Source organism: Clytia hemisphaerica, unplaced genomic scaffold (assembly GCF_902728285.1).
Source record: "Clytia hemisphaerica strain Z4C2 unplaced genomic scaffold, Clytia hemisphaerica genome assembly, whole genome shotgun sequence".
In the NCBI taxonomy this organism is placed as follows: Eukaryota; Metazoa; Cnidaria; class Hydrozoa; order Leptothecata; family Clytiidae; genus Clytia; species Clytia hemisphaerica.
The window spans coordinates 36758-48153 of record NW_027104063.1 but is presented as its reverse complement, the minus strand read 5'-3'; the positions used below and the strand labels follow the sequence as shown (position 1 = coordinate 48153).

Genomic DNA, 11396 nt, shown 5'->3' with positions numbered 1-11396 from the left:
TCATGGTTCAATGAAAATTTCCATTGTCAATTTAATTTGACTTTTAACAAACTCTCCTCGTTAGACGTAATTTTGATCATAAACGCAAATCTCTTGATAATTCACGCATTCATAACATCAAAGTAAAAGAAAAGACTCTTGGTTTAAAAGTACTGGAACGTCATAATGTCAGTGCTTTAAGAACTTGAAGAAAAATTGAGTGCCTCGAAGTGCCTTCCTGATTATTCTGAAAAATCATTACTGGTATTAGTAAATAAATATTCAAGCTGCATTTTGTGAAAAATTTCATTCGAAAAACAACAATATTGAGGTGACAGCAAACATTCAAAGTTTAACATTTGAAAATTAGTTCTTTTAATAAAATGTGTGTTATTTGCTCCTAAATTTATAAAAATTTATTTGGAATTTATAAAAATATACTTCAAATAAGGTAATAAGAGAGGATAGTTAGAAAAAGTTGAGACTTGAAAAGTAATTGTTCTTCAATTGAATATTATGAACACTTTCAAGGTTAAGGATTTTGTTACCTTCGACTTAGTTCTTATAAACCACGGAGACACAGATAGAACATCCATTTACGACAAAAACAATAGCGTCATCATTCCAGCCGCGGCTTTCTTATACTATGCATAAACATTAAACCTCAATACCTGGAAAACCGACCAAAAGAATCGACGACGAGAGTTATGAAATTACAAAGTAACATATCTTTAATATGATTCAAAATCATCACTCTCTACTTCCACAAAATGTGTTTCAAAGCTAGAAAGGTCATACAAATATTATAGATTTACAGGAAACAAATAGAACGCTAAAGTTTCAAAAAACGTAATAACGAACGTAGTTAAATTTCAGATATCCGTTTCCAGGATTACCGTAGGATCACATAAAATTCCGATTCCCGCTCTAGCATTACAGGCGCTTTTCCGGGATCATTCCGCTAGTTTTCCCGGGCATACAGGCAGAAAAAAGTGAATTAATCCAAGCTGGCAAATCATATAAAACGCAAAAAAAAAAAAAGAAGTAATGTTTTGATATTTTTTATAATCGGCCAACTTGTTTCCATTTGTTTTCAACTAGTCGGAACTAACTATCATCTGTTTTCAAGTGGCAAGTGGAATGTTTATAGCAAGAAATCGGAATCTTCTGTGATTCCCACGGTAAGGTTCTCAAAATCAGAACTGATGAAGTCTAGGTTTGAAAGGACTATTTTGCAAGTATAAGCTTTAAAACGACGCTTTTACAAAGAGGACGAGAGGATGTCAATGAGACTAATACAGAAGAGTCGAGAGTATTGTTCTGTTCTACAGCTGTTCTAAGCCTACAGCGGAATGTCTCAACGATATGGGAAGAAACAAAAGATAACAGTTGAAATAAAAAATCTGAATCAAAATCTGGAAACAATGTTGTTAGTACCACTATTCAGCTGAACATTTTTATTCTAAATATTTCAATAGAGGTATCTTTGAAATTAGCCTCGATCCCTTTAAGAGGGCGCAATGGCGGGCGTGTGGTGCGAGACAACAGCAGCAAAGCGCCTGTTTTGGCCGTGCGATAAGTATTTGTAAAAAGCTGTTTACCCTCGCAGGGGTCTGCTCACCGCCGCGTCAAAACGATTTGCAAAAGAACTCTCCATGCAAAAACAGACCCTGTCAGACACACATCATGAAATTGCGCCCCTGTCAGATCAGGATTTTGCAATTTTAGATACCCTGTCAGTAATTCTGCAACACTGAAAAAGGTACCCTGACCAGCGGCACGTCCCCGTACCTATTTTTGCCTAAGTGCCCCCCCCGGGTGTGCCAACTTCCAACAATAAAAACAAAGACTTGTCAAATAAGATCAAAAAAGGCAAATGCCCATTAAATTCAAACACTTTTTACCTAATTAATGAGAAACGAAAAGCACATAGAAAATGGATCAACTCTCTACATGATGAAGACACTGAAAGATATAGAAGAGAGTATGTAACAAGCCGTAATATCGCCAAAAGAGCCCTGACTCAATCCAAAAGAGAATTCGAGAAAAAGATCAGCGAACAGTCCAAAACAAACCCAAAAAGATTCTGGAAATACATACGTAGTAACCTTAAGGCAAGATCTGGAATCCACCCTCTGCTTGAGAATCCAAATGACGAAAACTCCATTAAGTATGACGATAAAAGTAAAGCTGACATCCTCCAGAACCAATTCTGTAGTGTTTTTACACGTGAGCCACTCGAGGAGCTCCCTGAATTTGATTCTAGGACGGATAAAGAAGTTGAGATCAACATACTCACTGAAACTATAAGGAAAGAACTAAAAAAGTTAAATCCAAATAAATCCCTCGGCCCAGATGAGCTTCACCCAAGGATGCTCAAGGAGCTTGCCGAATACATCGCAGAACCGATTTTCCTGATAATGACAAAATCTTTCAATGAGAGTTGTCTTCCGAAGGACTGGAAACTTGCAAACGTATCACCTGTCTATAAAAAAGGAAACAAAACATGCAAAAGGAAAATTATCGTCCAATCAGTTTAACATCTATATGCCGAATAATGGAAAAGATTCTCAAAACCCATATTATGACATATCTTGATCAAGAGAAATTACTATCTAGTAAACAACATGGCTTCATCAACCGCAGGTCAACTGTAACACAATTACTAAACTACCTAGATGCTTCCGCCGAAGATATTGGAAACGGTAAAGCCGTAGACGCAATATACTTTGACTTTGCAAAAGCATTCGACTCAGTTCCTCATCAACGTCTCCTAATCAAACTGGAACGCTATAGGGATAAAAAACAAGTTGCTTTTGAATGGATCAAAGACTTCCTGAAGGATCGATCCCAGATTGTCAAAGTAACGGAGTTGAATCGGTGCAAAAAGCAGTGCTCAGTGGAGTACCTCAAGGTAGTGTCCTAGGGCCTACCCTTTTCGTTCTCTATATCAGCGATCTACCAGAATCCGTTAAGTCAAAACTATTCCTTTTTGCTGACGACACCAAACTCGTCAATAAAGTGGAATCAGTTGAGGATGCACTAGTAATACAAAACGATATTAACCCACTACAAAAGTGGTCCGAAACATGGCTATTAACTTTTCATCCTAACAAATGTCATGTGCTAACCCTAGGAAAGCCAAATAATATCAAACATGTACACGATACACACTAGGGGATAAAATTCTTGAACGTGTATCATTCGAAAAAGATCTTGGTGTTATCATCGATAAGAATCTCTCCTTGACCAAAACACATATCAAATCAGGCGAAAAAAAAGCACTAATTCAATGGTGGTCTTATCAGGCGGACCTTCACGTACCTCACTCCAGAACTGTTTCGAAAACTGTACGTAACATTTGTCAGACCACACTTAGAATACGCCCAGGTTATCTGGTCACCAAAACTGAAAAAACATGCGAGATTGATAGAAGGTGTTTCAGCGACGCGCATCTAAAACCAGTTGAGACATGTGGACAGCTAAGCTATGAAAATCGAATGCAAAGAATCGGAAATAACTAGTCTAAAATACAGACGCGAGGTAAGTGACAGGTTGAGATCTTTAAACATCTAAACTACTATGACAAATCTTGCATCCCTAAGAAATGTAACCAGCGAGGGAGACCTATGAGAACGCACGACTCTGAATTAGTAGTAATCTTTGGGAACGATGGTGTTCGCGGTCCGCAGAGTAACTCCCTATACTATCGGGGTATTAAGCAGTGGAATAGTTTGCCTTCTAAAGTAGTCAACTCATCCTCAGTGGAAGAATTTAAAGAGACCCTTAGTGTGGCCTGGAAAGCTAAAAAGTTTGAATATGATTGAAAGTGTCACTATTGTTGCATACCTGTCTATATTAACAATGTAAATAATTAACCCAAAATGTATGAGCGATTCATAGAGGCCCATGTGTCCGCACGGTGGCCTGCGAATTTGTAAAACAATATTATTATCTTCATCTACACGATATTCACCGTACACGAAAGTTAAAAATCGTAAAGAAAATTAAAGCGTTGGTTTACAGGGTTTATTGCGTTAGGTTTGCGGTCTTACGATCTACTTTGAAATATTTATAAAATTGATTTTTGTCGTTGCGTTACTGCACTTTACTCTCCACTTACGTATTTCTTTCGAAAAACTGGGGTTGCGTTTACTCATTTACCCAGTATTTTTCGCTCAATTTAACTCTTTTTTTGAGTTATAAAATCAAGTAGTTCTTCCATTTTTCTGTTCTCCTAGGAGACTTCACGTGACAACGATTAGTCATAGATAGTAAAAAGACACCCTTTGTTATTTGAGAACTGCTATAAAACAGACAATTATTTAAAAGAGAAAATTTTTATATTGTAAATTTTTTATTTTATTTTGTAAATTTTTACCACTAAATCATTGTTTTGGATATAAAAAAATAACTTCCAGATTGGAATATTTTTTCCTTATCTTTTTTATTCAAAACCTGCCAAATCATTGGCTTCATAGACTGTATATTAAAAGAACTTTGGGCAAATGAAAAATTTTCCTTATTTAGAACAATTTTGATAAATCTTAGCGGTTATTTTGGGAGTTTGAAAATAATAATAAAAGAGTAATATTTCTTTTGGCGAAAAATTATTTTGGTCTGGACTTTTTGATCCGAACTTGAGTTTTTAAGCCACCTTCGCTATCCAAAGGGCTTTAGATGCGTTAAGCAACGGCTACACCGGCGTGCGACGCCGGGTACCGGCTAGTTAGGAATAATATAATAAGACGTGTCGAAAATGTGGCAAGAACAATACTGAATACCAAATTTTTGCGTCGCTATCACAATGAGGATTTCAGATAGATACTGCATGACAGGATTGGAAAAAGTCGTTTGGTTTCACTTGCATGTAATTAACTTACGTCTAAATTGAGAAATGATTCATTGAGAAATGTTTTATTGAAACAGATAAATGACAAATGGATTGATATTCGTATAAATGCATATGTTCCAGCATAATATGTCCAAATTTACAAAAGAAAATCGTCTAAATGAAGTGACTAAGACAGCATCTCACTTTGCCCTGAACCATCCATCAGAAAGGCTCTATACTAGTATCAGTAATATTTTTAGTACCTTCTTTTTTGTCAACACCTATCCAAAATCTGGAACTCAAAGGCTGTAATCATTCGGGGTCTCTCTACTCACTAAGCCTTACCTTTTAAGATGTTTTTATATTTGTTTTTAGTGAATAGAATCTTGTTTTTATATGCAATTTTTAATATTAAGTTTATTTTTAAGACAATATTTTTATCACTATTTATATTTTCTATTCAAAGACACACGCATCTTTTGAACTTTTACATTTTTGCTGGTTTTACATGTCCATAATAATTGAATATCTAAGTATTTTAATATCAGGTCTACACTGTAATTTTCAAAAATTAGTACATTTTATTCAAAATGCTTTTTATTCATGGGGCAGGATTCAAAAATCCTTTTTTGCTATTAATATTTTAGCTTGTTTTATTTTTTTTCACCTGAAAAAACACACATGTTTAAATTTTCACATGACAGAAAATTTTAGTGTTGGACCCGATGCCTTTCTAAAAGTTCAAGAGCAAAGCATATTGATATCAAAATTAGATATTATTTGCATATTATTATATTTTGTAAAGCCCATGTGAAACGGTTGGAAAACGATATCATACTCCAGGATGCATCGTCTCTTATTTCCCCCCTATTTTCTACTTTCCTATCTTCTATCCTGATTTTCTGTCTTTCTCAAGTGTTTCTACCTGTTTTCTAAGTATTTGTCTGAAATTTGCCTGTACCGGTGAAACAGGTCTCCGACCCCGGCTTAAACCACCAAATGCAAGCAACCTTCGTTTACAAACCCAACGCCTAACCGCTTGCGCCAACGAGACACGGCAGAAACCTGTCACTCACAAATACTTATAGCGTGTAATTTACAGACCATAATTAAGAAAGCTCCAAACCCTACACGTGCCCCTACAAGGATCTCTACGGGATCCAAAGTTAAATCTCAGGGTACGAATGCCCCTAAGAAGGCCTTCGGCCTTAATTATGACTCTCGAGCTCCAACCCTAACCCTGACTGATAATAACCGAACCCCCGTCTAGGTCCGCGGATTGGAAAATTTCACTTGCATCCTGGAGTATGATATCGTTTGCCAACCATGTGAAACCGGAATGCTTGAGCTTAAAAAGTTTGACCCAATAAAATAAGTTTGTCAAAGTTTGTTAACAAATGGGTAGCTATGTGTTTCATTTTTATCACTTTCAATTTTGTCACATATCTTTTTTAATTTTGAGGCTAGTTCTTATGATATCTACTCAATGTTCCAATTAGTGGACACCCCGAAAGGCGGACAGCTCTAACAGTTTTTTCTCCCCAAATCTAGAGCTTTTATTACTAAACGTTTCAAAAGGCGGAATTAACAGACACTGAGGTCAAATTCCCCATGGTACCCGTTAATTAGAGCTTCGACTGGATTAAGGAATTCACATCATTCGTACTTTTAATTGTTTCTAATATCTTGTAGAAGTATGGAAATTTTACTGACATTATTCAATACAAAACCAAAAGTGGCTTTTTTGTATTTCTTTGTCTATGAGTCAGTCTCACTCCTCTTCTTCATTTACAGAAAAATGTCCCTATCAATTCAAATTACACTTTTTTTATAAGGAACCAGTAAATGTTTGTTGAGGATCGGCTGTTGTTATTTCTTTTATGACTCCAACCTCGAATTGTTCTTATTCTGTTTTTATTTTTGGGTAGTTTTAAGCTCTATTTTGGGTTTTGACCTAAATTTGCACTACATTTGCTTAATATCATGATTTTTTGGCTATTTTGAGCCTCATTGTTCTCATAAAATTGTTCTTATATAAAAAAGTGTAGATCGATTGACACTTGCATATTTCAATGATTAAACACTTCTATTGTTAAGCATACATTTTATAAGCATATTCAGGCTGAAATTTGAAAACAATTAAGCATAATGCTAAGCATATCCCGAGGTCGAGATGCCAAAAACTTTGGGAACTTTTTACTTATTTCAGAAAACTTTCAAGTTTAACAATTGAGATGACTTTTCATAATGATACAGTTCTTAAACTAAAATTGGAAATCTCTAAAAATCACAAGACGAATTCCATGGCTGAAGTTTAAGCAGATAATTTTAAGAACTTTTGAGGCTGAAAACAAAATTTTGCTAAGCATATTGGGCGATCGATTTTACCGTATGTTGAGCAATTGGGGTGTGATGATGTTTCAGCTTTTGCTGAGATTATGTTGAGGGTAGTGTTTTGATCCATGAGAGATTTTCAAACTTTTCTTAGATTTATAAAAAAAGTGTACTGTATCACGTTATCGATAACCTCTCATTTTAAATTACTTTTATGTGCCGCCTTGAAATAGGGCCAAATGATGTAGGAAGACAATTCTATCAATTGATCACTGGGGACCAATTGGTTCGGCTTTCTTCGGGAGTTTGGAAAAATTGAAAAATCAACAAGCTGTTGAAGAAGGTTGATTGTCTCGTTGTAGTATAAAACCAGGCTTAAATGAATTTATTTGACGTCAGAACAGAAAAGTTCACTTCTTCAATTGTTTCAAAAATTGAGAAATTTTAACAAATCTACAAAAATATGAGGAAAAAAAAATGACATCACCTGTCAAAATCTTGATCGATGATGAGACTCAAAATGTAACCAACCAATGTACCGAACAGAATTGTGTTAAAGATAACGATAAAATGAGGATCGAGTGTCAAAAATGCCAGAGATCACTGCATTATGCATGCACCGGATTACCGACTTACCAATTACAAATGTTTCTAAATAAAGGTTACCGTAAATGTCTTTGCATAAATTGTTGTCCTGTTGATAGAGAGCTACAGAAAAAGGTTACTGATCAATCAGGAAGAATTAAATGTTGTAGACACAGTTACAAAGAAATGTCAGCGTGTGAAAGCATTATCAAGGCGAAAAGTGAAAATGAAAAGAGGCTGAATGTCGTTGTCAAAGAATTACAATCAAGATGTCAGGAGTACAACAAAGAAAAGAATCAGGTCACCGATCTCATCCAAAATCAATTTTCCATCTTGGAAAAGAAATTGACAGCAAAAATTGTAGATGCAGTAAATGCAAAACCTCTAAATAACCTAACGAAGGGTCAATCAATAAAAAGTTTTGCTGAGGTCACGAAAACACACAAAGAATTAAGCATCACAAAATATCAAATAATTGATTCGGAGTGAAAAAGTAGAAGAGCAAGTAGAAGAACAGAGGAAACAATCAGGAGACTCAAATGTCATTACCCACGGTGTAAAAGAAATTGAAAATGAAAACATGCATGATTTTGTAAATGAACTGCTGGAAGATGTCAATATCAAAACTCAACCAGCTTATGTATCCCGAATTGGAAAATAATGTAAAATTAGATCACACCCAATAAAAGTTGTCTTCAATGATGGACACGAGAAATACAAATTCATGAGGAGATTAACGGAATTGAAAGAACTTCAGAAATACGACATGATCAGTATAACAGATGATTTGACTAAAATGGAGAGGGATAGAGTAAAAGAGTTAAGAATGATAGCTGATGTGAGAAATAAAGCACTGTCGTCGGACAGTGATTATAAATGGTGTAAATTGTACATTAAAATAATTTACAGTATTGTTAGACCGGTTTAGAGAGGACCTACATGGGCCTGAAACCGTATTTGTTATAATAATAATAATAATTGACAGTTGATTAAAAAGAGAAATCGTCGAATATCAAAAGATTATTTCCCCCATTTTTAATTTATGAATAGTGGCAAGGATCCCCCTTATTATTCGAATAATTATCTTTGCTTGAGAGAAATCTCGGAACTAAAAAAAAGATTATTTCCTCCATTTTTAATTTATGAATAGTGACAAGGATTCCCTTTATTATTTGAATTTGGATATTTTATGGGGACTTCCTGAGTTTTGTTTTGTTTTTTGAAAAGGAGCTGAACGGTTGTTTCGCTTTAAAAATCAACGGGAAAAAATTATGGAATTGTTGCGAAATGGTCTATCTAAAATTTTTTGGTCGTCAGCCAAAATTAGTTCCTTTAAGGTATCTAGACTAAAATAAACTTGAAAAGAAATAGTTTTAAGACCCTTGTAAATCCAGGGAAAGATTGCTTCTTAAATTGAGATGTAGTGGTAAATGACATGAAATTATGGAGCTAAAACAACCATTTCACGTTAGTATAAATTAAGAAAAATATTTAGCAGACGCTCTCTCTAATTCAAACTTCAAAAATATGAAATACATCCGTGAATAAAGAAATATAATTTGGTATAAAAAGAAATCCGTGAGATCTTTTAGGTAATTAATATTGGAAATATCATTAGAATTATAAAAGTAATGGATTACCATACATATTCAATTCCCAAAGCAATTAATTGTATACCGATTTTTCTTCATATCAAATTCCCTTTTCTTTTTTTATGGACACACTGTATAAAAATTGATCCTTTTTCTCAAGGTCGTTGTAACACTAAGAAAATCAAAAAGAAAGCATTAGATACTCTGGATAATCATACATTGAAAATATCAATTCAATTGAGTTCAAAGTCCTTTATTACTTAAAAAATTTCAAGAAATTGCTGACAGGTATTAGTCGAATCTTTATAAATTAAGTACGGTACTTGATTTAGAAAGAATCGAATAAAAGAATTCGAATTAGCAAGAGTCTACTGTATAATATAAAATGTTATAAGCTAAAAGTTACAATCTGCGTTGTCTTTTGTGCCTAAATCGAAGGGGGGAGTCAATTTGCAACTGTTCAGACTTTTCAACCCCAATATCATCATGACCCCCTTCAATTTTATGTATTTTTACCCCAAAATTGCCAAAACCTTCCTTTTCCTAAGGAAAATCACTAAATCAATCCAATGTCAACTTTATTATGCCATTCCCCCATTTTTTTCCCAGAACACCCACCCCTCCTCCTCCTACAATTACGCACAAAAGAGTGACAGTATCTCGCTAAAAGTAATTATCCTGGTTAGTGCCGAAGCCAGCCTGTTGCACCTCGACGACTGTACACCCGCTTGTGGGGTCTTCCTGAAGGAATGGTGACCATGACAGTTAGCCTAACTCTTGAGGTCTGTTCGACCGTATATACTATATGTCACTCTATGAATAACCTTGAATTTTGGAAAACCATCAGCCGTCGTGGCCCAGTGGTATAGACTACATATTTCGCAATCGGAAACATGTATGTTCGAACCGGGGTAAATTATTGAAAAGTTTCAAAAAATCTCAAAGTCTTGGTGTATCAATGAAGATTTAGCCATAAGTCATTTAGTCAGTTAAATAATTCCACGAGTAGCTCTCTATATAGTGTCTGAGTTCAGTGCGGCCAAAGGAAAATTATGTATGGGGTTTGTCCGTGGTGATTATTTGCACACACTTTCCTCAGTAAAAAACCCAGAATATTTTTTGCCTTTCCACTCGCATCAAAACCTCTGCGATGTAAACATTTTTTCTTTGGCTGCCTAAGCAATAACATATTTCAACCATGCATTTTTTGGTTCATCAAAATATGGTTTTGATTGCCAGGTAAACAAGTCTATTTTTGCTTGAATTTTGAAAGGTGATATTGTATAGAATAATTTGGAAAATCTTTTCCTAACAAAACTGGACATGGAAAGTTTGGTTTGTTTTTGTAATACTGTAAACCTATTTCAGTAAATTTGTAAAAATTTTACTCCAAATACAAGTGGAGTGTGGCCAAATTGTATGTTTATGAAAGTTTTTTTGAATTTTTTTTTAGGTACGAGAATGTGTTAGCAAAAGCCTGAAAGAAAAAGGTTATGACAGCAGTAGCCCTCGATCAATTGGCAACCAACATAATTCAATCTAACAACTTGAAGCAGTTTTTCCAAACTGGGTTTCAGCCTATCAAGGTAATTAGGTAAGTTGTACATACTTGCCTTCATTATTTCTATATTGCGTATTAAATCATGGGGGGGGGGTTTGAAATGTTGGTATTTTTTGCTCAAGCAAGACAATTTTAATCAATACTTCATTTGTTTGATTTGGTTCTTATAGTTTCTAGTGTCTTACTTCTGCAATTTGATTTTGTATGGTTTCTTGGATATCCAAGCACAAAATTTTAGAAAAAATAAGTTTTACCTCAGCCAGACAAAGTTCTAAATTTATAGAGCTTGGTTCACCTAGAAATCAGGTGAACCCCTGTTAACAGATTTTCCTGCATGAATCCCATGGCTGCAAATAAATATATGCACATAATGACATGCATAATTTCAAGATGGTACCCCAGCAGTGATAAATCAATTTAGAATGGCAGCCTTGACCATAAAATATAGACAGTGTGGTGGAAAGTCTGTTAGACAGAAAAAGTGCAAAGTGAATTTTGGAGAAAAAAAATT

General features: G+C 34.8%; 1 protein-coding gene across 1 annotated transcript; it reads left to right on the top strand.

Annotated features, from left to right (window-relative positions):
* The first annotated feature begins 2536 nt into the window (after positions 1-2536).
* Positions 2537-2905, top strand: LOC136812466 (uncharacterized). The gene has a single exon (XM_067068965.1). It carries the CDS (start codon positions 2537-2539, stop codon positions 2903-2905), a length of 369 nt encoding a protein of 122 aa, XP_066925066.1.
* The last annotated feature ends 8491 nt before the right edge of the window (positions 2906-11396 follow it).

Bases quoted from the DNA above. Each gene is read 5' to 3' on its own strand.
- LOC136812466 (XM_067068965.1), top strand. From the start codon at position 2,537: ATGGAAAAGATTCTCAAAACCCATATTATGACATATCTTGATCAAGAG.